General features: G+C 41.4%; 2 protein-coding genes across 3 annotated transcripts; both read right to left on the minus strand.

The window, feature by feature from the left end:
- Positions 1-338: 338 nt before the first annotated feature.
- Positions 339-1747, minus strand: LOC309386377 (ankyrin repeat domain-containing protein 9-like). The gene has a single exon (XM_081941678.1). The coding sequence runs from the start codon at positions 1541-1543 to the stop codon at positions 650-652; it is 894 nt and encodes a 297-aa protein (XP_081797804.1). The 5' UTR covers positions 1544-1747; the 3' UTR covers positions 339-649.
- An 8182-nt stretch (positions 1748-9929) lies between these two features.
- YPEL5 (yippee like 5) lies at positions 9930-19575 on the minus strand. 2 transcript variants are annotated; one of them, XM_081941680.1, is made up of 3 exons: positions 19440-19575; positions 13305-13464; positions 9930-12115 (listed from the first exon to the last, which is right to left on the minus strand). In XM_081941680.1, the coding sequence occupies exons 2-3, from the start codon at positions 13443-13445 to the stop codon at positions 11891-11893; spliced, it is 366 nt and encodes a 121-aa protein (XP_081797806.1). In that variant the 5' UTR covers positions 13446-13464; positions 19440-19575; the 3' UTR covers positions 9930-11890. The 2 variants fall into 2 exon arrangements, with proteins under 2 accessions (XP_081797806.1, XP_081797805.1); XM_081941679.1 differs by having other exon boundaries at positions 19354-19544.
- Between the last annotated feature and the right edge of the window lie 4965 nt (positions 19576-24540).

Raw genomic sequence — 24540 nt, forward strand, 5'->3', positions numbered from 1 at the left:
CCCACCATGCCATGCCATGCCCACCATGCCATGCCATGCCCACAGAACCAATAGTAAAAAAAAATTGAATCCCACCACTGGCTCAGTCCCACATGGTCCTTGGGGGAAATGACATGGAAGAACACGAAACCTGGGATCCTCCCCCAGGAGAATTAAATCACAGGCATGGTTAGATTTACCCGCGTATCATTCAGGAGTCTGAGTCCCCATAACGCCCAATGGCTACCTTGCCTTTTTAAAACCAGGATAATTTATCTAAGTCTTAGCAATTAGCATTATGGTACTATCCATATTTCAGTAGGCAAAACACAAAAAGGTAAACAGCTCAGGTAATTTAATCTTTCACATGCATAAAACAATGTAGATTTTCAAAATTCCAATGCTTGCAATCTATTGAAATAATAACAAGGACAACAGCAATAGTATTTAACAAATCATGTTACCAGGATTTTCCGTGGTACCAGGGATAAGTACATGTCTAAATTTAAAAAAAATCACAGGCAGCAATCCTTACAACTGACCCCCAAAGTAATTTGATTAAACATAAATAAAATTATTCCAGGGCTTGGTTTGCAACCTTTCACATCATTGAAAATCCTACCTGATTCACTTATCTTTGAGTTTAACCCTGAAAATAATGAAGAGCAGATCATGGAAAATTGTTTACCCCATTTTTTGCCAGTTGCTGCTTGCCCATGCAAGGCAGGGGCTTTAGTGCCTGAGGTATAGGTAGTTCCTGGATGCTTTTAGGGAAATGAGAGGGTGGGAGAATCTGGAGGATGGTTTGCATAGCTTGCAGGTACAAGGATGCAGGCGTATTCCCCACCAGGCTGTTGAACTTGTCCTTTCCAAGCAGCACCGCCCAGGGTTCAGGGTGCTCCTGCAAGACCTTCTGCATCTTAAAGCGGGGGCTAGGCATGAAGAGCAAGAGGTAGTCAAGGCAGAGGTTTTTGGAAGCCACGTTGACTTTGGAATCCCACATCTGTTCTAGGATGACATCCAGTGGAGTGAGCCCTTTGTTGTCTTCTATCCTTGGAGAAGCTCCGTTTCCTAGCAAGATGAGAACAATCTCTGATCTCAGGAGCTCACAGGCCAGATGCAGAGGGGTCTTGCCATCTTCAAGATGAAAACAGCCGGTCCTATTGATGTAAGAGTTCAGGCTAGGCAGCTTGTGTGCGATGCTGATGATCAGCCCCAGGATGTCCCTCCTGTCATAGGTTACAGCCATTGCTAAATGAGGAGCAGAGGATGGACAATAGCAAAAATGTTCTCCAGGAACTTTGAGAGCTTCTTCCGGAAAATGAGACAGCAGATACTGGGCATAAGGTAGGTGATTATGCACCACAGCATACAGCAATGCTTCTGAAGGGGAATATGTTCTCATGTTAGCACTCTCCTCCCAGTAGAAATATTCCATAGTCCTCATGTCCTCTAGCAACCACACAGGTTTGTGATCTCGGACAGCCTGGTAGAACATATAAGATAGAAACTTGCAATGCCTGCTCTGGGCATCCTGTAAACTGGATACATTACCACTGGCCATATTTTGAGTCTCTTTTATGCAAAAATGAATAAGCACAACAATAGCAGCAGTAGTAATAATTCTCCGCGCAACGGAAGGTTGGCTTTCAGTTTCAATGCAGGCTCCAGAGGCTGCTGCACCTTCAGGCTGTCATTGCAGCAGCTTGCTCTGGACTGCACCAGCCAGAATGCATAGCTCTGCTCTCATCTCCACCCATTCACTGCTTTCTCTTTCTCACTGCGGTGATTTTGTTGAGGTAAGCACAATCACGGCAGCTCAGTTAACCATTGATATGCAAGCAAGCAGCATGTGAAATCAGCTAGCAGATTAGGATGCCAACAATTGTGATTTTTAAAAAAAATAAACATAAAGAAATCTGATTAGAAGGATCTGTTTAGAGAAGATTATGACTCCCTTTGAAATGAAAACCATTGTTTGACCTGGGTGAAAATCCTTGGGGGATTTTTAGATGCTCCTTAAATAATGTCCATGATAATTTGGTCTCTTTAAGATCTAACCTAGTGAACTCAAATATAAACTTCCATCTTAGCCTGACAGATTATTGAATAGCCCTCCAGCACAAGCTTGTATACATCTGGCTACAGTAGCTGTGGGTCTGAGAAAATTCTGCTGTTCTGGGAAACTGGATGTGCAAATCTTTAAAAAGTGACACATGTAGCCAGTAAAATGAAGATTTTTGTGATGCAACGTGTAGGGATAAGATGCAGAGTGATGTTGTTAAGCAAGGCTAACATTCTGGATCTTCCTGGATTTGGAAGGGAGTAGTTTCTCACTGTTTCATTTCCAAATTAACCTACTTTACAGGTTAGTCCACACTTGGTGTATTTTCTGCCTTGGAATGGTGGATAACCATGTGGCTCATTCTTGCCACTAGAGCCAGGACAGGTTTTCCAGCAGTCATTTTATTGGTCCTCAAATGCCCCTAGTTTGCACAACCAAAATTTGGTTGCAAAATCTCTTGATTTTTGTACCATGATTTTTGGTTCCTTTCTTTCCTTCAAAGTGGAATTCGGGTGCTTATTTTGTAGATCTAAATGCTGCCAAAAAGTGTTTCTGCCTTACCCTTTTTTGCCACCACTAAACCACTGAACGAACACACACACACACACACACACACACAAACAGACACTTTGAAGACCCCAAGAGCTCCTTTTCATTTAAGTGAGAACTAACTTAGGAAGTTGCTCATTTCTGCTAGAATGTGCTGGTTTATTATGGGGATTTTATATATAAGAAAGGAACTTTTACATGGAAATAAGACAAATCCAAAGTACATTTGAAGACTAATTATTGAATATAAATATAGAAAAAAGCCTAGAAAAAAAATGAACAGAATCAGAGCATTCCTCATTTTTCTCATCTATAACTTATTTTTCAGGCATTTCTGAAACACTTTGCCTATTTGATGTTTACAATGCTGTTACTCTCCACCAGTGGAAAGGATACACCCATGTTTTGTAGAGCAGAGTCACCATGATGATGCAGGTGAGGAAATAGCGTGGAGAACCCTCAATGCAAGTGGGAAGGTCTGCTCAAAAAATTTGCCTCCTGCAAAGTACTAAGCTAATTAAAGTGAGTGGCATCATCTGTAAAAGAAACATAATAAGCCAATTTATAGAAACCACTTAGGTTTTTCTCTGTTCTCGTGTTGTAGTATAGAATAAAAGGCAAAGGTTCCCCTCGCACATATGTGCTAGTCGTTCCCAGCTCTAGGGGGTGGTGGTGCTCATCTGCGTTTCAAAGCTGAGTAGCCAGCACTGTCTGAAGACGTCTCCGTGGTCATGTGGCCGGCATGACTAAATGCCAAAGGCACACGGAACGCTGTTATCTTCCCACCAAAGGTGGTTCCTATTTTTCTACTTGCATTTTTACATGCTTTCGAACTGGTAGGTTGGCAGAAGCTGGGACAAGTAACTGGAGCTCACTCCGTTATGTTAGGGATTCAAACCGCTGAACTGCCAACCTTTCTGATCGACAAGCTCAGTGTCTTAGCCACTAAGCTCCCACATCCCTTGCAGTGTAGAATACAGCATGCCAAACTCAGTAAATTCAACTATTCAAGAGTGTCTTCCTTTTATTTCCATGGTTTTCATTCTTCTTTAAATAGACTATTCTATGCATTATGGACTGTGTTCCACTGCTTTAGTAAAAAATAAATAAATAAGGAAAACAATTTTTGTTGTTATTCAGTTACAAAGTCAAGTCTGACTCTTCATGGATTCTTCATATACTACAGCACCCCACCCCACCCTGTCCTCCGCTGTCTGCCAGAGTCTGCCTAGTATCCATTCCCTTGGTTATACTTTATAATCAAGGAAAAGAATAGCTGTTTTCAACTAATTCTGTCCATTTTTTCCCTTTAAGTTCCACCTATTTTTCTCCTTTTACTCAATTTTTTTAAATTGTCTAACGTTTGTCCATGTTTCATTATATAACATTGAAAGATTTTTCTATACGGTAACACTTTGCTGCAACTTAATGTTTACCTTGACTTCTATAACCAAATATGATAACTTTAGCTGAGTATGAATTCATTTGTTTCTAACACCAAATATCTAGAATATATGGTGGAAAGGAGAAGAGATTCTCCAGTTCACGCAAGGTGTTGGCAAACTCAAAAATCTTCAGCCTGAAAAGTCATCTTTTATACTAGACTCACAAAAGGTTTCAAAATAGATACATTCCATAGAGTTTTCTCTATACTTTACCAGCTCTTGCTTCTCATATCCAAGGTTAGGACAGAGAGAGAATGATGACGAGAGCATATGTCAACATACTAGATGTTCCTGGATCTTGTTTTACAATTCAAAATGATCCCATGGCACGTTATATTCTGCTCTTATAATAGGCTCAGAGGCAGCAAAATGCATTTAATGAAACAAGAAGGCATTGTTGGTTGGCTGTCACGAGCCCATTTGTGCTGTGGGAGGGTATATTAGAATAAATCCCTTTGCAAGTTTCTGCTCCAGCACAAATAGAATTCTGACTGCCATTACACAACGATTTGTTAAGATTTGGGGGGGGGGTATAATTCTATTGAATTGTTTTCTTATTTTATTCCTTTTCATAGAAAACCAAGTTCTCAGTAGCTGCTTGGAAATCTATGAGGAGCCTGACTACTTAGAGCAGGAAAAAACAATTTAGGAGGTGGATTCCTTGTGATCCCTTATAACCAGAAGTGGGTTGCTCCCGGTTCGGCCCGGATCAGTCGAACCAGTAGTGGCGGCGGGGGGGAGACTCCACCCGCTTCCCCAGATGCACACGTTCGAGCACGAGCACGAGCAAAACAGTAGCACTGGAATTTGAAATCCACCTCTGCTTATAACAGAGATTATCTTATATGATTCTGCTAATTTAGATAAATCTAGGCCAATAGACCAGTAGTCTGAATTGGTATTTTGTATATACAAATCTCAAATCAACTTGAGCACTCTTTCAAATGGTTCAAACTAATCTTCTGATCATCTACAATACCAAATACTTCACAGCAGCTGAAAGACTTCATAAGCAGATTGGCCTAAGCAGTTATTACTAGATTTTCCAGTGTATTTAAATATATATTATGATACTTAATATTACTTTAGAACAGTTGGAGTTCTCTGTCTCATGGTATCAATACATAAATGGATGAGTCAGGAATTTTAAATTACAGAAAATAACATAATGTTCACTGCTGATGCCAAAAGAGGCTTATTGTCAGGCCTGCAGTTATATTCCTTTTTAGGATCTTTGGCCTGCCACACTCTCTGTTATTTCATCATGCTGTTTCATTAGTGTAGTAATTGGGAGGGGGAATAGAAAGGAGTAGAATTGTGGAATGTGTTGTCGTCATTCATTTCTAGAAGCCCAAGGTCATCTTTTGTCTCCGTACCTGACCGGAACCAGCTGGGTGGAGATGCCAGCGTGGCCGAAGAAGATTGGACCATGTGATGGATTTATAGGTGTCAGGATAAGATCATGAACTTTCAACTGGGTGGAATCCCAGGAAGCTTTTAGATTTGGGATTCTACAGTTTATTGCCAAAATGTCTGTCTTATTAAATTGGAACTTTAAGGATAGCTCTGCCTTGGACTCTGATTTAATTCTGCATGATATTTAGAACGAGGACACTTATATCCACAGTGAAGTCTATCAAATATACATATAAATAAGGAGAAACATATATCCTATTCTATTGCAAATGTTAAATTATCCAATTAGCTCTAAATAGCAGAATTAGAATAGACCAGACTATTTCTGCTGATTATCTTCATGGCAATCTCCCTATTTTTTTTTTAAGTGTTAGGTCATCTAAAAATGACAAAGATGATTATGGATTCCAATAATGAAAATGTTACTCCCATTCTGATAATCATTAAGGACATGAAAGATTATGTTAAGAGACTATTTAGGTATTTCTTGTGACCAATGCCTTATGTATATCAAAAATGTGTACGATAGTAATTTCCCTCTAACAAGGGGTGCCAAAGTTTATGGTTCTTACATAGGACGAGGATGGCTCCAGATGGTTTTAATTATTTAATTAAATACTTTCACAATTGGCCTCCTTTAATTGTACTGGCATATCTTGTTATATTATGAAATAAATGAAATAAGTGCCTAATGTTGTGATACGTCTTCCACACAGATTCTGTTCATATAGCAATAGGACCAAAGCCCTAATAACATTCAGTGAAAAAGATACAAAAAGATTTAGAAAACCCGAAAGCAGCAGATACATAAGACAGTATAAATGACTCCCACTTTCTCCAGAGATGGCAAACATACTAGGTTTTAGGCACACAACTTTTAATAGGCTGAAAAAGTTTTCAGCACAATTAATGGAGGAACAGGATGCTTGAGTTACATGGAACTGGCTGTTTTTTTAATTGTCCAATTACACAGCATAATGAGCTAGTAGATGGGCAAGCAGTCACCTGCATCTGCTACTATTGGCAGTGTGGGAAGCCACCCCACTCCTAGAATGAAAGAAATATTTTGATAAATGTTTAAAAAGGCAGGATATAATATTTGCCCTAAGAGAGAAATAAAAATCTTAAGGGAGACAGTCTCAGAGCCCCAGCTCCCTTCCCACAGCAGATGTTTTGTGTCCATTAAAGAAAGGCTGGGCCAACCTATCTATCAAACAAAAGACCTTCAGCTCCAGGATGATAGGATTAGGACATGACCCTTCAGGACATAAGAGGATTAACCCACTACCATATAATGAGCAGCAGAGCTCATTACATTGCATAATCTCCTAAAGACATTGCATCACTCGCCAAATTTCAACTAAACCTGGGAGCCCAACCAACCTAGAGCCACCTATGATCTCCTACATGGCCCCATGGGAGTCTGACAATACCCAACAGAATACATGTTCTCGCACAGCAACAGGAAGCTCAAGTGCAAAGCCCAAGAGAAGGTATAAAAAACCCCACTCTCAACTCTATGTAGTCAGCTGCCCAGGACCACAAACCCATGTGATTCTGTTCATCATTACGCCATCTTTCCAATTAGCCTCCATGTTTCCAGTGTCTGTCTTCTGGATTGGAACTGAACCAGATGGATATTTCTTCCAATAGCAGCAAGAAATCAACAATCTACATAGGTGTATGGAAAGAAACCTTGTACCTCTGAAAAATTCAGTATTGCTGATTTCCTGTTGACAATAGCAATAAGAAACCAACGATCTTGCACATAATTGCTAGGGGAGTATAATCAAGTTTCTACAACCCTTCCAGTAATCTTGCATTAAACCACTGTTTTCCAGAGCAGGAAATGAATAATCTGCATGCAAATTGCTAGGATTGTTGCTTCATCATCCCCCCCCCCCCACGCGCCATTGAATACTGTCAAGATTGTTCAGAAAGGTGACAAGTGTGGATAAATTAACTCTAGAAATTAGCGCTGTTCTCTTTGAATTACTAAATTTCATTAGAAGGGAATATACATAGCTCAGGGTTCTAAGTTTGCTTGTTAAAATGTCACCAGCAAACACCAAGCTGAGAGAGCAGCACAATTTGAAGGAGTAATTTAGACTGAGTTCTAGTCCTGCCTTTGGTATAAAGGCAGCTGGGTGACTTTAGGCCAGTCACTCTCTGACAAGCCAACTCACCTCAGTGTTGTGGGGAAAACAGGAAGGTATGTTGGATGTTTGCTGCCTTATTTACAAAAATAAAGGCCAGTTTAATCATTTGCTCATTACAAGATTTAAAGCATTTCAGGCAGATGGTTATCGAGCCTCCACCTAAAAACATCCAAGAGAACTTACCATCTCTTTGGATAATTGGTTCCATTGTTAACCTACGCTGTCATTCTGCTTCCATTATTTTGTATCTTAAATAATTAAAACTCATAAATGTGTGTCCTGGCTTTCTAAGTTGCATCATGCCACCCACTCTTTCTCAAGTTTAATATATCCTGCTGTTTTAATATGTCTTTTAATTTTTTGTCCCCTAATCATCTTTGTGCCCTTCTTAAAGCATGGATCCCAGAACTAGATTTGGCCCTCAAGATGTTGTATGAGCAGTCAGAATAGATTGGAATAATTATTTGCCTTAATTTAGGAAAGTTTCCAGAACTACTGGAGATTAGTTAGTCCAACCCATTCCTAGTCCAAGTACCTATTGCTTCAGCAATCCCGACAAGAAACCATTTCTGTTTATGCACCTGCAAACATAAGAAGTCCCTCATCCCTTAAAGCAGATTGTTCCATTGTTAAAATCTTGTTTCATTTTTTTTTTGAAAGTCCATCCAAAATCTTTCCTTGTAAAATTAAGCTCAGTTTTGTGGAATAATTTTCAACAAATTTGCATCCTATTATATTGATAGCCTTTTGCATTTTTGAAGAGCACTGTATGCCTCACAATAACTTTTTCTCCAGGAACAGATGAAATTTTTTCATTGGATTCTCATATATTCTACCATGTAGGCCTGTTATCACCTTGCTTAATCTTCTGGATATAGACTAGTTTCTCAATCACTTGACATGAGAGCCAAAAATTGGAGGCAATGTTCTATGTACTGTGTAATAGAGAATAGAAGCAACGATTCTTAATCTTGACACTGTATTTTTTGATGCAGCCTAAAATAGTAATTTTGGGAGGGGCAACTACATAATACAATGATCACAATAGAATTTTACATTTGTGGATTAACAATATTACAAATAGAACATATTTTAAGTCTTGAGATTATTACTCATGATTTTATCATGTTACATTATAAAAATACTACTGTAGCAAACCAAAACCAACTTGGATTACTTTGATCGATTTTAAGAAATATGAGAAAATGTAAACTAAAGATGTGTTCATTTCAGAAATTATAATCTGGTTCTCATGTACTAATTGAATACAAATGAATCTCTTCCCTTACTATACTTGAATTAGGAATCATTAATTCTAAACTCACAAGCATATATTTTTTTAAAAAAGTGCAGCTATGTAGTAGTACAAAGAATAATAAAATATACATTATTTTATTTATTGCTACAGATTGAACCCACCTATTCATTCTATATGGATTCTAAATTTGTTCCAAAACTACGTGGGATAGCATAAACGTTTATAACATTTTTCAGTTTAAAAACGATACAAATAACTAGGATTGGGTATGCTTGCAGGTACATATTTTTCAAATTAGAGTACTTGGGCATGGAATGTACTGTATTTTTCAGAGTATAAACACACTGGAATATAAGACGCACCAAGGTTTTGAAGAGGCAATTTTTTTAAAAAAAAAGTTTTTGCACTCTGCAAACTTCCCAAAAATGGCCCGTTTTTCACAAAAGCAGGACAGGTTTTTTTTTTTTTTAGGGGCATGAATAGTCCCTAGACGACTTGTAGAGTGTTCCGGGGGGGGGGGGGAGGAAGCAAAAAAACGACCCATTTTTCACAAAAACGGACCCATTTTTGTCCAAAAAAGGGCATTAGGAAGCTTATAGAGTGCTTCTGGGGGCTAAGGGGGCAAAATTGAGCAAAAAACGATGCATTTTTTGCTTATTTCTGCCTTCCCCAGCCCCCAGGAGCTCTCTGAAAGTCTCCTGCAAGCTATGCACCACCATTTTGGTGAAGAGGATGGGTTTTCAGGAGGCAAAAAATTGCTGTATTCAGTGTATAAGATGCACCCAGATTTTCAGCCTCTTTTTTGAGGGGGAAAAACTCCGATTATAAGGTACTTCTTGAGGTATTATGTGGATTGAAACATAATTGTCCACTGGATTTTATTATCCAAATGTTACAAGGCAGTACTGGCAGTTTATATATTTACTTTCAATTAATTATTTTAGACTGATTTAATAATGAATTATTTCAACTATGTATATTCATTATGACTAAAATAATTGGTATTCAAAGGCCCACTTGTAATATTTGTAATGTGAACAATGTAATTAGAGACCAGGCAGGACAAAACATCCTTTATTGTACTGCAACATCAAAACACATGAAGAGTACATCAAAGACCATGCCAATGACAGCTCACCAGAGTAATAAAATAAAGGGGATATACTGAAATCAATATTAAAGACTATTCACTATACTATTTTAAGTATCTTTATTGAACTTAGCTGCAGCATACACATCTACAGGTACATCTTGTCCTTCTAAATTGCGTAATAGAAATTTTTAAAAGATCAAACTAAGAGGGATGGCAAAGTGCCACCTCTGGAGTGCAAAAAATATAATCACAATCCCATCCCTCTTCAGCCTGCTACTTATGTATGAGAGACATAATTCCTAAAGACACTTGCAATGGTTTCACTTCCTATCCCAGCCACTACCAGTGTGGTTAGGATGATTAAAAGTTATTACCAATATCTCACAAACTATAGCAGGGATGTCAAACTCCTGGCCCGCGGGTTGGGTGCGTCACACACTGGCTACACCCGGTTTAGTGAAGGGGGAAAAAGTCCCGATACTTTATGTGACGCCACCATGACGATGTGAGTTTGATATACCTGAACTATAGGAATACTCTTTTATATTCTTTGCTTAATAGTAGAACTTAACAAGTGCTTAGGAATCCATTGCAGTAAAGCACATTTCATGTGTGTCCTTATTTATGAAATATTTAGTACTGACAAGAAGAGTACAAAATTGTGACTAGTCCTATAAGATTCAGCCCGTGAATTTCCAAAAACATGCCACTGAGGGAAGGCCATGCCAGCAGCAACATTTGGGCACCCGTGACTAAAGAGAGTATATAGAAATATTTGCTCTGATGAAGAATCTGTATTGCAACACAAATAACTTGCTAAAGGAAGCACTAGATCATTCACTTACAAGGTACAGCATAATGAGCTTCCTATGCTGGTAAAAGCAGTAAAGGTCCAGCATCACAAAGATAAGATGCATCTAAGATCTAAGCTTTGACATCAGAAGCAACATCTGAAGACAAGTTGTAAGCTATTTAAACAGGCATGAATTAAATGCCTGAATGTATACGTGCCCTTTTTCTTCATAATCAGGTTTAATGCAGAACTAAAGGTTAAGAGAAAAAAAGGGAATAAACTCCAAGCTTAAGAGTAAGTTTCTACTTAAGATCAACTAAGAAGGAAAAGGAATAAGATAACTGCTCAATCCCCATAAGTATCAACATACTTTTGAACCAATACAATACAGCCATTTCTCAATATTTTAAGTTATGTTTGGAAAAATAGAGACATAGTTTTGTCCTATTTGCTTAAACAAGTAGTAGAACATCAGCCACATGGTAAAAGTGTTGCTTAAGTAAATGAGAAATGAGAACAACTTTGGGTTATACAAAGAAAGATAAGCATAGATTCCATTCTACCAATGAACCCCAACAAGAATATGAATCAGCGGCCAGCACAAACTGGACAAAACACTGAACCTTTTCAGCATTCTTCACAAGGTCAGACCTCTTCGTCAGCCAGTCAAGGAAGGTGGAAAATCTGGCTAAAAATGAAATAAAAACTGAGGACAAAATGGAAATAAATTAAAAGGCATAGCTAGACTAAAATTTCCTTCTGATGTAACAGGTTTTACAAACTAAAATTCAACTGATTTCTCTAATAAAAGAAATTTCCAAATTCCTTTTAGATGATTTGAAGCTTCAAATGCTTACATAGCCGAGACTGAAAAAGTGTTACAGCATCCAGATAACATTCTCTATGAATAGCGAGAAAAGGGTTAAAAAAAGAAAAATAATAAAGAAAAAGGAACATTCCATATGGAATTCTCTTTCCCTCTCTGTAAATTCCCCCTTTCCCACTCTTTGTAGTTCATGAATCCAACGCAGATGCTAAGGTGACAGCGTATGTAAGTAAGGGTTGGTTTTTTTTGTTGGTTTTTCTTTTTTTAAGTTTCAACAAAGAAAGCCTGAAGACGAAGAGATTTCCATTCAGGAGTTATCAGACGGAACATGCTCCTCAAAACCTTCACTTTCTCGGACTAAAGCTCTTTCCAGGATAACACGGCCTTCCTTGTAGCGCTGGCTATCTTCGGTGGCAAATTCATATATCCACCCAAGTTTGCTGTTGCAGTTTTTGCAGCTCACATCACGAACCATATGACGGCCAGTGAGCATAACTCGGTCTTGAACTTCACTGTACTGCAGATTTACTACCTAAAAAAGTTAAAAGAAGAGAATCATTTGATTGATTTATAGCCCATATTTCATTTAGGCGCTCAAGGCAACACTCTCCTGTCACCCTTCCCTAACAACTCTGTGAGGTAGGTTAGACTGGGAAAAATTACTGGCTGAAAGTTTGTGAGCTTCCATAGTGAAAGAAGCTTAAATCTCGATCTTTCTACTAGTCAGACACCTTTTCCCATTGAATTATATTTTAGTCATATTACATTTGCAGTGACAACTTGCAATCATTACAGAAATATGGAAAAGTTGATTTTCAACTTTTTTTTTTAAACAAAGTTTTATTGGTTTTTTAAACATTTTACAGGGAAAAAGGTAAAGGAAAGGTTACAAATTTTCAACTTTTAATGTCAGTCCTTGACTACTTGGTATAAGCAGCACAATAGCTTTAATTGGAATTTTTTGCTCTGTTGATAAACCCTACTATAGTAACAATTCCACCAGCATGTTTTCTTCCCCTAAATACGTTCTCTATTTTAGAAAGTACTCTGAAAAGTACTTTCAAAGTACAAAGTACTCTGAAAAATTAAGCAAGCCATGAATTTTAAGGAGGTAGAATTCAGTCCATAGTAAGGTCTAGCAATGTCCAGCAAATCCTACACATATTGTAATGTTTTACTTAGGCAAATATAAGTACATTAATGAACTTGGTCTATAAGTTATAGTTTGTTAGAACGTAAATTAGTTACCACTTTATCTCCAATGTTTTACCCATTTACTCCCTTCATATTTTCAACATTCTCAGTAATTGAAAGTTAACTTTTTAACAAAAATCTATATTGTAGCCAATTTTACAACTGAAAAGAACCCTAAGTGACTGTTACTATCACATTGTTAGAACTCTTAAATGGACATTTGTTTCACCTAACCCAGAGGTAGATTCCGACCGGTTCAGCCAAACTGGTAGTAGTATGGCAGCCTGGGTCACTGGAACCAGCAGCAACCCAGGCCTGCCACACCCCTGAACCAGTTTCCTGGTCGTCACCATTGCCATCTTGTTTTTGAGTTCTGTGCATGCGCAGAACAATTTTAATTGAACTGTGCACATGCACGCATGAGTGAACCGGCAGTAAAGCCAGCCAGAACCCACCCCTGACCTAACCATATATTGCAGGAATACTGAAATCATACTGCTAGCTAGTTTTAGATGTCTTTAACTAACCTTGTTAAATAAAAAGGCTCGTCCTGTAGCTCCTGTAAAACGGGTAGATATAAGCTCTGAGCGGTTGGTCAAAATTGTGTCACAATTTGCACAGGAGAATAGGCGAGTACCACCAATATGATCCAAGAAGATGCGGCCCATTTTAAAAATTATTAGAGCCCTAAAAAACAGGAGAAACAAATTGTATTAATGTTGAAAAGTCAAAGTAAAGCAAAATACATGTGAGAATTATATTTTTAAAATGTTGACATAGTGCATAAATATCAGAAATAATTTTCATAAATATCCATTGTGGCTACTTAAAGGAAGTTATCTCCACCTTCATATCCAACTCTGTTACCATATCTATATAAAAATATGTATTAGAAGTTGCCCTCATATTCAAAATGGAGAGAAAAATCAGATGATTTGCAAATAGCTCAGATAGCTCACAATCCATCTCCCTATGCTGCTTCACAAAAACCAAAAAGAAAGCAAGAAAAATCACTTCTTCATTACTTCTATTATTTATTTTATAAAATAATCAAGAGCACTGAATGCAGCCAGATTCTTTTTCCTCTGCCTCTTGAATAGCCATCTGCCCATCTGTACCACGAGACTGTGTAAGTCTACAATTCCATATAGGTAAAAAAGATTTGTTGTTTCTTTTAATAAAATGAAAGATGATGTTCCTCTCCTATAAACCCACTTGGACATTCTCTCCATGCCATTAGCTTCAATGTTATTTGGGGTCTTCCAAGTTAGATCACAAGCCTTATTCTGAACTCAGCTTGATCCGTCATAGTAATTTCATTCTGTGGTTTTGATTTTGACTCTAGCGGTCCCTTAATCATATTTATTATTACAAAATATCCAACAATTTTTCATGAAATAATTTGCCTGTGACCTGTCCCTGGCCTGCTTGTCCTTGCTCTCTTCAACTGATTGTATTGCCCAATCATTGCTTGAGTGACTCCATTTTGCTACTTTTCCCAAAAGCTGTGATTGAATAATGAGGCAGACAATGCTGCTCTGATCCCGCAGGGTAATCTGATCCAGTATGTTTCGATTAATTCCAGAATCCAATATTTCTGCTCTATTCCCTTCCTACTAAGATATTTTTATGTAAGCAAATTTTGGGAGTATCCCAAGAAATTCACTTGCTGAATCTTTGCCTTAATCAATACCAGAACCTAACCAAGATTTTGAATTAAAACGTGTTTGAGTCATCTATCTCATCTCATATGATCTACTTGAAATTGGTCCAATTTTAGGCTTTGCTTGATAGCGTGCAACCCTGGGAACTACTCACCAGCACTTTTAAAAGTTGCAAAATGTATCATTAAAATATTTTGAGCATTTAATAGATTCTACATATTAAAATACACATAAGTGACTTAAAAATATAGTCTTATACGAAAAGCTTTAATTTATGTGTATATGAAAACAAAATATAATTGATACTTTAAAACATCAGAAGATTCTTTTGTTGTCCAAAGATAAAAGAGCAATGGATTTAAATGAAAAGAACACAAGAACAGGAGGATACTTGCTGCAGAAACAAAATCTTCTACTTAGAATTGCTAAATAAAGACAAGTTGTCATGGATAATTATAGTAATCTATAGTGTTGTATTAGAAAGTAATTGTACAAGACCATTAAATCTTCCTACGAACTTTCATGATCCTATGTACCAATATTACACTTATGTGAGATCAAACTGCAAGCCTTTGATTGGAAAGATCGTAATTGGAAAGTAGCCCCAGATAAATCTGGGTAAATAGACCAGGATAGTCTATTTACTATACTTGGGACATATGCTGCTTCTTATTTTTCCCTGAGGATACACAAGAACAACATGGAATTAAAAGATGGAGGAAGGAGACCAGGAGGAAGGATATGGAGGAAAGTAACTTTAAACTGCCAAAATGAAGCCACCTTCTTGACTTTATCATTGGCCAAAAATAAATCATTATTAGTACGTGTTTCTGGTAGTAGCTGATATACAGTATCAGCAGATGGACCGAACTATTTATCGCTCCTCATTCACAGTGTGCTGTTATCGGTGAAGAGCTTCCACCTGAGCCTATTGGTTTTACATTTAGGCACTCTAACTCTCAAATGAATTCAGGGTTCTCCAAGTAGTATAAGGGAGGTCAAGCCCTTCAACCATATCCTCTTTTAATGTTGTTCCTTGCTCAATGGTCTCCTTCCTTCATCTTTTAATTTGACTTTGTTCTTATGTATCCTCAAGAATGTTTGTTTTGCCATAAAGCTGTTCTTAGATCTAAGTCAGTGGGCTTTGGGCCTATGTCCATCCGTTCAAAAGATTTGAGGATCATTTTCTTGTTAGTTCTCTCGGAATCTGCTGCTACTTCTCTCCTGATCTTAGATGGGGCAATGCCAGCAAGAGGATAAATTTTGTCAACTGGTGTAGGTTTGAGACAACCTGTTACTAAGCATACTGCTTCATTGACAGTGATATCCATTTGTTACATAGGCTACTACTAAATTCCTAAGAACTTAATAAACCAGCCACCTGCAACTGTCAGATTAAATATCTCACTGACTACAAAGCATATAAAAGGCTTATTTAGGCAGATATGTGTACAAAAACACGTTAGAAAACAGTGCAGTATATAACACTTAGTTTCAGATTGCAAACATAATTCTTGAATGAATAAATCAAGCTGTAATCTAAAAATTATCACTGAAGGCCATCATATGGGAGCACAAAACCAAAAAAAATACAGCATTGCAAAGGCATTCATTACAGCATATACTGTTGTAATCTAGCTATATAACTGTATTTCAGATGAGAATGTAAAACTCAAATTTATAAATATTCTCTAGTACATTATTCCATAATGTTTTACACTGTAGGCTTGTGGCCTACATTCCATTGTCTTATGAATACTTCCGTCTAGATTCAAAGCTGACTATATTTCTTAAATAGTTTTTACAGAGACCAGATGGCAAAGTTGATCCCTTTGCTCAGAAAATAAGAATATTCATTTAAAAACTATACTAGGGAAGGAACTCTGGTTTTGAGATATCAAAATCTGAAGACATGAAAATGATACTATGTTGTTGTAATTGTTCTTTTTTACCCATTTTCAACGAAACAAGGAATATGGAAAAACCTAGCACTCTCTTTCTTGTAGAATAATGTATAAAATTATTATTGATCTGATGTTTTAAAGGAAAATCACTTGCCCATTAGCATTTTTCAATTTATGTTTCATCCATATGGTTATCTTACTATAAATTGAGGTTCAATGTATAAACTGACCCCTTCCAACTTTATGGTTCTATTATCTTACAAATTAAACTTAAAATGTCTCATATTTTAAAATTACAATGGTTACAGATTGAAAAAAATACTAAATATCTATTTTATTTTTGTCCAGTTATATTAATTTAAAAAATGCATTTAAAGATAACAAAAGGGGCCAATTTATTGTTCTATGATCTGTATAACTTTGGTTAAAGAATTGAAGCTTAAGTAACTATGTTTTTGCCAGAACAGATAATACAGTCATCTGCAGTCAATTGGGGAAATTCACTGCATTGATATTAACAGTTCAAAGTTACTCGTGCTCAAAGTATAAGCACAACCATTACTACAACTGGATTTTACCTACTTTATTAATCCCACCCACTCCAGAAGTCTATACAGACAATTTAAAATAACGATTTAACATCCTATCAGGCATGAAGACCTGATACTATAGGAAAGCCAAAAGTTAATTCAGATGCTTAAGGTTTATTTAATCCACTGACCGTCTTCAGAGTATTTCAGGATATAACCCTCTCCTCACCATCATTCTTTCTCTGGATTTGTTAGATTTATTTATTACCATGTGGTTTCCCCACTGATATATTTATTCGCAAAGAAAAATAAGTCTTAGGGTTATTTTGGAGAGGCACCCTTTTAAAAACATATTTTAATCTACATAGAAAATGGACTGAAGAGATCTATATGTTTATCTGATTTATGCAACATTTTAATTATGAAATAAATATAACTTATTTATAATTAGTACAGAGGATTAAATGCAGTGCTAGCAACATAGTAATTCACATTTCAGACTAGAAGCTAGAAAATAATAAATCCTAGTCTTCCTTAAGGCATAAGAGCCAAATCAGTGAGTTTGGGCCAGTTACTTTTTTAGAGGAAAGTTGTCTGGGGATTGGTATACATTTTGTTATTCCTTAAACCAATGTGAAATAAGTATCTGAATAATTTTAACACAATTCTAATACATTAAGATGCTATATAAAATCTACTTTACTAGCTAAAATAGTACAGGTTCAGTTTTTACAAAAGCGGACTACTGAATGAATCGAGCATGGTTAAAATCTGTCTGTTCCACCCAGCTAGTGCCAACTCCTGGAAATACAACGATCAAGCATTTTGAACCAAAGAATCAACTGCTAGACTTATTTCCCTAGTTACTAGAGAAAGAAAGAAAGAAAGAAAGAAAGAAAGAAAGAAAGAAAGAAAGAAAGAAAGAAAGAAAGAAAGAAAGAAAGAAAGAAAGAAAGAAAGAAAAGCAGAATTGTCTGCCGACAGCATTTCCATCACGTGAGCAGCTGTGCCACGAATCTTCACACCAATCACGAGAGACCACTGCAGGAGTTACTTCTGCCACTTCCGCCAGAAGAGCCAGAAACCCAAGACCCATCCCGACAACCCATGGGGGGGGGGGAGGGAGAATAAAAAAGGCAGCCTGAAATCTGGTCACGTGCCCCGCAGCCTCCAATCGGCAGGGATTCTGCCTACTTCCTTCACATGTGAGAATGAGGTGAACCCAGATGATTTGACAACACAAAAAAAGGAACAGCTGACAAAGAGACCAGAGGAGGCCTCCTGTTGTTATCCCCACACAGCCAGATAGGAAGGAAAAGCCAAGCTTCTTTTGACACATCAGCAGTGTTAGATTTAGAAAACTTTTACATTCAGGAACCTCTTTATAGCTATGGAAGACGAAGAATTTATACAAAATCTATATCCTGTCAGTGAAGTGGCTGTATTGGGAGAGAAAAGGGAGGGGGGAGGGCAAGAGAAGACTCAAAACAAACATTTTAACTAGCAGCATACCTCAGTAAGCGAACAAGCAACAAGCCTAAGAATTTGTACCACTTTTCGGAATCAGCACATCGATGGACGGAAGGACAAAAACAAGCAGCACCCAACGCAGAGCTTTCAAAGCGTCGCTCAGAATAAGGCGTAGGCGTGCAAACATAAATAAAACACTGGGAACACCCTCAACAGTTGCTCTTAGCTGGAGGAGGAGGAGGCAATGGAGTGGAAAAACAGGAATGAAAGGACAAAAGCAACCGCCACAGGCTCTCTTTAGCCCCACCGTCGCGGGACAATCGGGGGGGGGGGGGGAGGCTCGCACTTTTAGCCCGTTTTGCCGCAGGAAAGCAATCCTCTCCTCTGCGGCGCCGGGACAAAAGGCAGCGGGGGAGGGGGGAGTTGCTGAGGCTCAGGGCAGCAGCCCAACCGCGCGGCGGGTCCAGGCTGAGACGGAGGAGGGGAGGGGACGAAGCACCCCTTTCGCTGTTGCGGCCGGAGGAGGAGAGGATGGAAGGGCGGCGGGCTGTTGGGGGAGGCGGCGGGCCGACCCAGAGGGGAGGAAGGAGGGCGGGCGCGCGGCTCCATGCCATATTGGGTGTTATTGTGTCCTAAGTGAGTGTTATTGTGATAATGCGAGGGCGGGGCCAGCTGGGGGGGGGGTGTTTGGCTGCTGGGAAGGGCAGCGCCAGGGAGGGAGAGGGAGCAAACGGGAGGGAGGTTGGCGCTGTGTGTCTGTGTGTGTGTATGGGGGGAGGGGAGTTTTGGAGAATGAAAACAAGGAAGAGGCGCACCGGAGTGACCGCCGCCGAGCAAAAACAGCGAGTCCGGGGAAGGAAGGAGATGCGAGGGGGCCCGAGAGGCTCTGCAAGGCCCCGGGCGCGGCTCCTTCGGCCACCGGCCTCCCCCGCCACCCTCTCTTCCTCCAGCGCGTTTCCAGAGCCCCGCCGGAGTAGTAGCAACAGCAGCAGAAGAAGCAGCCATTACCTACTAAGAAGTGACCCTCGACTCCGCGGCAGCCTGGACTGAAAGGAAAAAAGGGGCAGCCAAAGAGCCGCCTCGGTGCCGGCTACCTGCTTCGCCTCCCGAGGAAGCTCCCTGCGTCGCCCTCTCAACTCAGCCAGGAAGGTCCCCACTCTCTGGCCCTGGCTTGGCTCCGCCCCCGCTTGGCTCCGCCCTCCCGGGAGGAGGCCCCTCCCTTCAACTGTGTCAGATGTGGCCATGCTAAGGGGAGGACCGCCGTCTCCTCTGAGCGAGAGCCACGCCCCCCCTCTCCCGCTGACGCGGCTCGAGCCTCGTACAAACATTGAGGCCACGTGTGGGGGGGGGGGGGTGTTTTCCTTAAAGGGCCGGAAGCTGGTCGGATCTTTCCCCGCGATCCTCTTTGTTGTTTGTGGTGGTTGGCTCGTTGTCTGAGAAATTCTCTGTTTTGTTCCTTTCCGTATAGAGCAATATGACTGAATTCTGTCGCCCAAGGAAAGGAGGGAAGAAAAAGATCCATGATTCAGTACAGTGTTATTGTGGGAAAGGAAAATGAAGACATGAGGTCTTAATTAAGTGCGTTCATTCCTTAAGCAGAAAAGGCCTCAACAATGTAGTGCAATAAACATATGTACATGGTGTTAGATTGGGTAATGGATAGGCACACACAGGCCTAACGGTAACAATAGCTCTTTATTAAGTACAACAAGTGAGAACAATCCAGCGAAGGTTGAGTCTGACAGCAGCCCTTTTAGACCCTTCGACCAATAGGATTAAACCTCTGTTCCTGCCGGAACAAAGGACCTTGGTGGAAACCACTGTAGTTAGAGCAAGTATCTAACACCCCTCCCCTTTTGGATGGAACAATCGTACTAGTTACGTAGTAACGCAGGTAGGCAAGCTTTTGAGTAGCTCTGCCTGACCTGCACAGTTCAGTAGGAGGGGTTTCCTTGGACAGGTCGGACGGACCTGTTTGCTCCACAGCTCTGCTTGGTGGAAGCTCCTGGATCTTTCACAGGCTGCGGCTGGAGCTTCTAGAGCCGGTTTGCTTGGAGCTCGCTACGGAACTGCAACATAACCACATAAGTTTCCCGGTACCCTCGGGCTTGAGCTGGCCGTGGAAGGAGTGAGTGATTGGTCCGTTTGGGTAGGGCTTTGGCTAACTCGTGCAGTAGTTACCTCTGGTTGTCTAAGAGTGGAGTTGGAGAGGCGGCCATGGAGTTGGTCAATATGACTTCTCCAATTCTTACTGTCCTCGAGCTCTAGGAGGTAAGAGCGAGGGCCGGTGATGCCTATCACTGTGACAGGAATCCACAGAGTTCCCCCAGGGTAGTTGTGGACATATACTGAATCCCCTATGCTAAAAGTCCAAATATGCTTGTGGAGTCTGGGGGCGATGAGGCAGAATAATTGGGGTGTAGCTGGTCTTAGCCGGCGACCCATGAGAAGCTCGGAGGGGCTTCTCCCTGTAGTGGCACTGGGTTTGATGTGCTGAATTAGCAAATAGGGGTCAATCCGTGTTTGCCAATCTCCCGGGCCCATCCTAGAGAGGGCTTCTTTTTCAGATCTCACCATTCTCTCTGCCTGACCATTGGAGGTCGGATGGAATGGCGCGACCAGGCCATGCCTGATTCCCTGAGCTGCTAGGAAGGTCTCAAATTGTATGGCCGTGAATTGGGGCCCATTGTCAGAGACCAAGACGTCGGGCAGGCTGTGCATGGAGAAAGTCTCTGTAGCACCTTGATGACCGCTTCTGCCGTAGTGGAGGTCATCAGGACTACCTCTAACCATTTCGAGTAGGCGTCCACAACTATGAGAAATGGCTGGCCGTGAACTGGGCCAGCAAAGTCAATGTGCACCCTAGACCATGGTGCCTGAGGTTGCTTCCACTCCTTAGCGGGCGCCTCTGGGGGAGATGGTCTGGACTCCTGGCACGGTGTGCAGGTAGCCACCCATTCTTCGATCTCCCTGTCCATGTTAGGCCACCACACATAACTCCTAGCCAAAGACTTCATCCTGACAATTCCAGGATGCCCTACGTGTAAAGCCTCTAATACTGCAATGCACAGTTTGGATGGAACAACAACAGTAGACAACCATTTACAACCAATAACTCATCGCGTTTGGCAAAATACATTTTTAAATCAGCCCCAACAGGCCCCTTGGGCCACCCCCTCCACACCCAGTTCAAAATTTTCTTGATGGTGGAGTCCTTTTCAGAGTGACGGGCAACGTCACTGGATGAGACAGGCCCAGTCTCCAGGCAGTCAATGAGTCAAACTGGCGTCTCGGGTGTAGGGTCAGCAAGAAGTTCAAGCAATGGGCAGTGGCTGAGAGCGTCAGCGTGCCCCAAAGTGGAGCCTGGTCGGTGGATGAGACGGTAGGAGTAGGCAGCTAGGAAGATGGTCCATCTGGTCATGTGGGGTGATAATGACACTGGGGTAGGTCGGTCCCCAGCCAGTAAGTCCAACAGCGGCTTGTGGTCCATAACCAGTTCAAAGTCCCGGCCATATAGATACTCATGGAACCTCTTTACTCCGGCCACTGCAGCCAAAGCCTCACGGTCCAGCTGGCTGTAGTTCCGATCTGCAGCAGACAAGGTCCTGGAGTAAAATGCAATAGGGGCTTCAATTCCATTGGGCATGCAGTGGCTGAGGACGGTGCTGACGCCGAACGGGGAAGCGTTGCAGGTCAACACCAAGAGCAGGGTCTGGCTGTACTGTACCAGGAAGGAATCCGCCAACAGGAGTCATTTTACCGCGGCAAATACGGCAGCCTCGGCTTTTCCCCAGGACCACTTTGCGTTCTTAGCCAGGAGATGGTATAAGGGCTGAGCAACGGTGGCTTTCTGTTTAAGAAAGACGCTTTAGAAATTAAGGACACCAAGGAATGCCTGCAGCTCGGTTTGATTGCGAGGTGTGGGGGCGTCCTGAATTGCTTGATTTTTTGTGTGGTCGGGTGAATCCCTGAGCCATCGATTAGGTACCCTAAGAATTCAACCCTTGGCATGTTAATTTGGCATTTCTCCTTTCTCCTTTGTCTCTAATTCGAGCCAAAACTGTTCGTACATGTTTTAAAAGTTGCGCCTCGTTTGCAGCCGATACCAAGATGTCGTCAAAATAGGGGACGACTCCTGGAATCCCCTGCAAAAGCCCTTCCATGACGTTTTGGAACAGTCCAGGGGCAATACTAATGCCGAATTGCAGGCGGTGACATTTGAATGCACCCCTGTGCATCACAATGGTTTGGGCCTCCACCGTAGCGCCATCTACAGGCAATTGTTGGTATGCCTGCGCCATGTCCAATTTATCGAATTTTTTTCTGGGGCCTAATGAATGAAGGAAGTGCTGTACAATGGGTACAGGATAGGCACTTTGTTGTAGTGCTTTATTTATTGTGCACTTGTAGTCCATGCAGATGCAGACAGACCCGTCAAATTTGACAGGTGACACTATAGGGGTCTCCCAGTGTGCGTGATCGACCGGCTCTAGGATTGCCTGGCCTATGAGCTTGTCAATTTCCCTGTCAATTTTGGGGCGGAGAGCAAAAGATACTCTCCTGGGTTTTAGCCATATTGGGGCTATGTTGGGGTCCAAACTAAAGGAAATTGGAGTCCCCACATACTTACCCAGACCGGTGCCAAAGATGTCCTTGAACTCCTTAAAGATGGTTTCAGCGCCATCGTATTTCAAGGCGTTGATACCGATCACCTCTAGGCCCAGGGCTTGGAACCAATCTAGCCTTAGGAGGCTCTGCAGGTTGCCACTGACTACTGTCACTGGGAGTTTCCCGCTGAACTGCTTGAACTTCACCTGGAAGTTGCCTTGGCGCCACAATGGGGACCTGGTTTCCCTGGTAATCGCATAGGCGGATGTCAGGGGTACGAAGATGCTGCTTCTTTAGGCTAGGGATAGCCTGCTTTAAGATAGACCATGGTATGATGTCAGTGATGACCCGGTGTCGATCTCCATCTCACATGGAGAGTCCTCGATGAGAACTGTGACCTTCAGCTTTTTGGGGCGCCTGGTGCGGACTTGGCCAATTGACGTGTGGTAAGTGACTCTATTGTTGCCCTCTGAGCACCGTGGTAGCTTCTGCCAGGCCCCTTGGCTGGGCCTCTGTTGGCGGTTTGGTGCGCTTCTAGGCTGCCAGGCAGTGGCAGGGAATTCGCTCTGGCACACCTTGGCGATGTGCCCCTTTCACTCGCAGCGCTAGCAGTTTGCGTTGCGGAAACGGCAAGCCAAACTGGCATGGTCTCTGCAGCTAGCGCAAGGCGGGAGATGCAGTTTGAATTTGTGCATTGGCTGGGCGCGACTACTGCGCATGCAACAGCTGTTATCTTCGCCTTCTGAGCTCTCGGGCTCAGCAGCCTTGCAATGTATGCGTGTACTCTTTCACGCGTCTTGTGCAGCGCTTTGGCGCTGCAGAGTCTCAGTAGATTTGATGGCTGATTCGGACGCCCTGGCTTCGTCCAAGGCGATCTGCAGAGTGAGGTTAGATTTAGTGAGTAACCTCCTCTGTAGGTTAATGTCCCTTACGCCGCAAATATGCGGTCCAGAATCAGCTCATCAAAGTCTTGGAATTTGCAGTACACTGCGGCCTTGCGGAGTGCCACAATGTACTCGTTAATTGAGTCATCCTCCTTCTGGTTTCTGATGTTAAATTCATGCCGGTGAACATGCTTGGACGGCTTGGGCGCATAGTGGGTCCTTAGTGCCTGCTGAAGCATGGACCAGTCAACTGATTGTAGCAGTATCTGCTCAGAGAGGTCTTTCGCCATCTCGAACACTTCCTGGCCACAGTACCCAAGGAACATGTTCTTCTTGCGGCCTTCAGAAAGGCCCATGAGGTCGTTTGCCTCGAGGAAGCAGTCAAATTGCAGCATGTACGAGTCCCAGTGCTTAGTGACTGGGTCATACGGAGTCAGTGGGGCATGCATGGCCATTTTGTGTTCAGAGGGCGTTTTGAGTTTGCAACTCAAAAATGGCTGGTCGAAACCACGCTGAGCTCTGGGCTGGATGTACGGTACTTGCTGGATTGCTACGCTCTTTTTAGTTTGCCTAGTTGCCTTCCAATCCCACCTTCTTCGCCAGTGTTAGATTGGGTAATGAATAGGCACACACAGGCCTAATGGTAACAACAGCTCTTTATCAAGTACAACAAGTGAGAACAATCCAGCGAAGGTTGAGTCTG

The sequence above is a fragment of the Natrix helvetica genome (assembly GCF_964273705.1).
Source record: "Natrix helvetica genome assembly, chromosome: 2".
NCBI lineage: Eukaryota > Metazoa > Chordata > Lepidosauria > Squamata > Natricidae > Natrix > Natrix helvetica.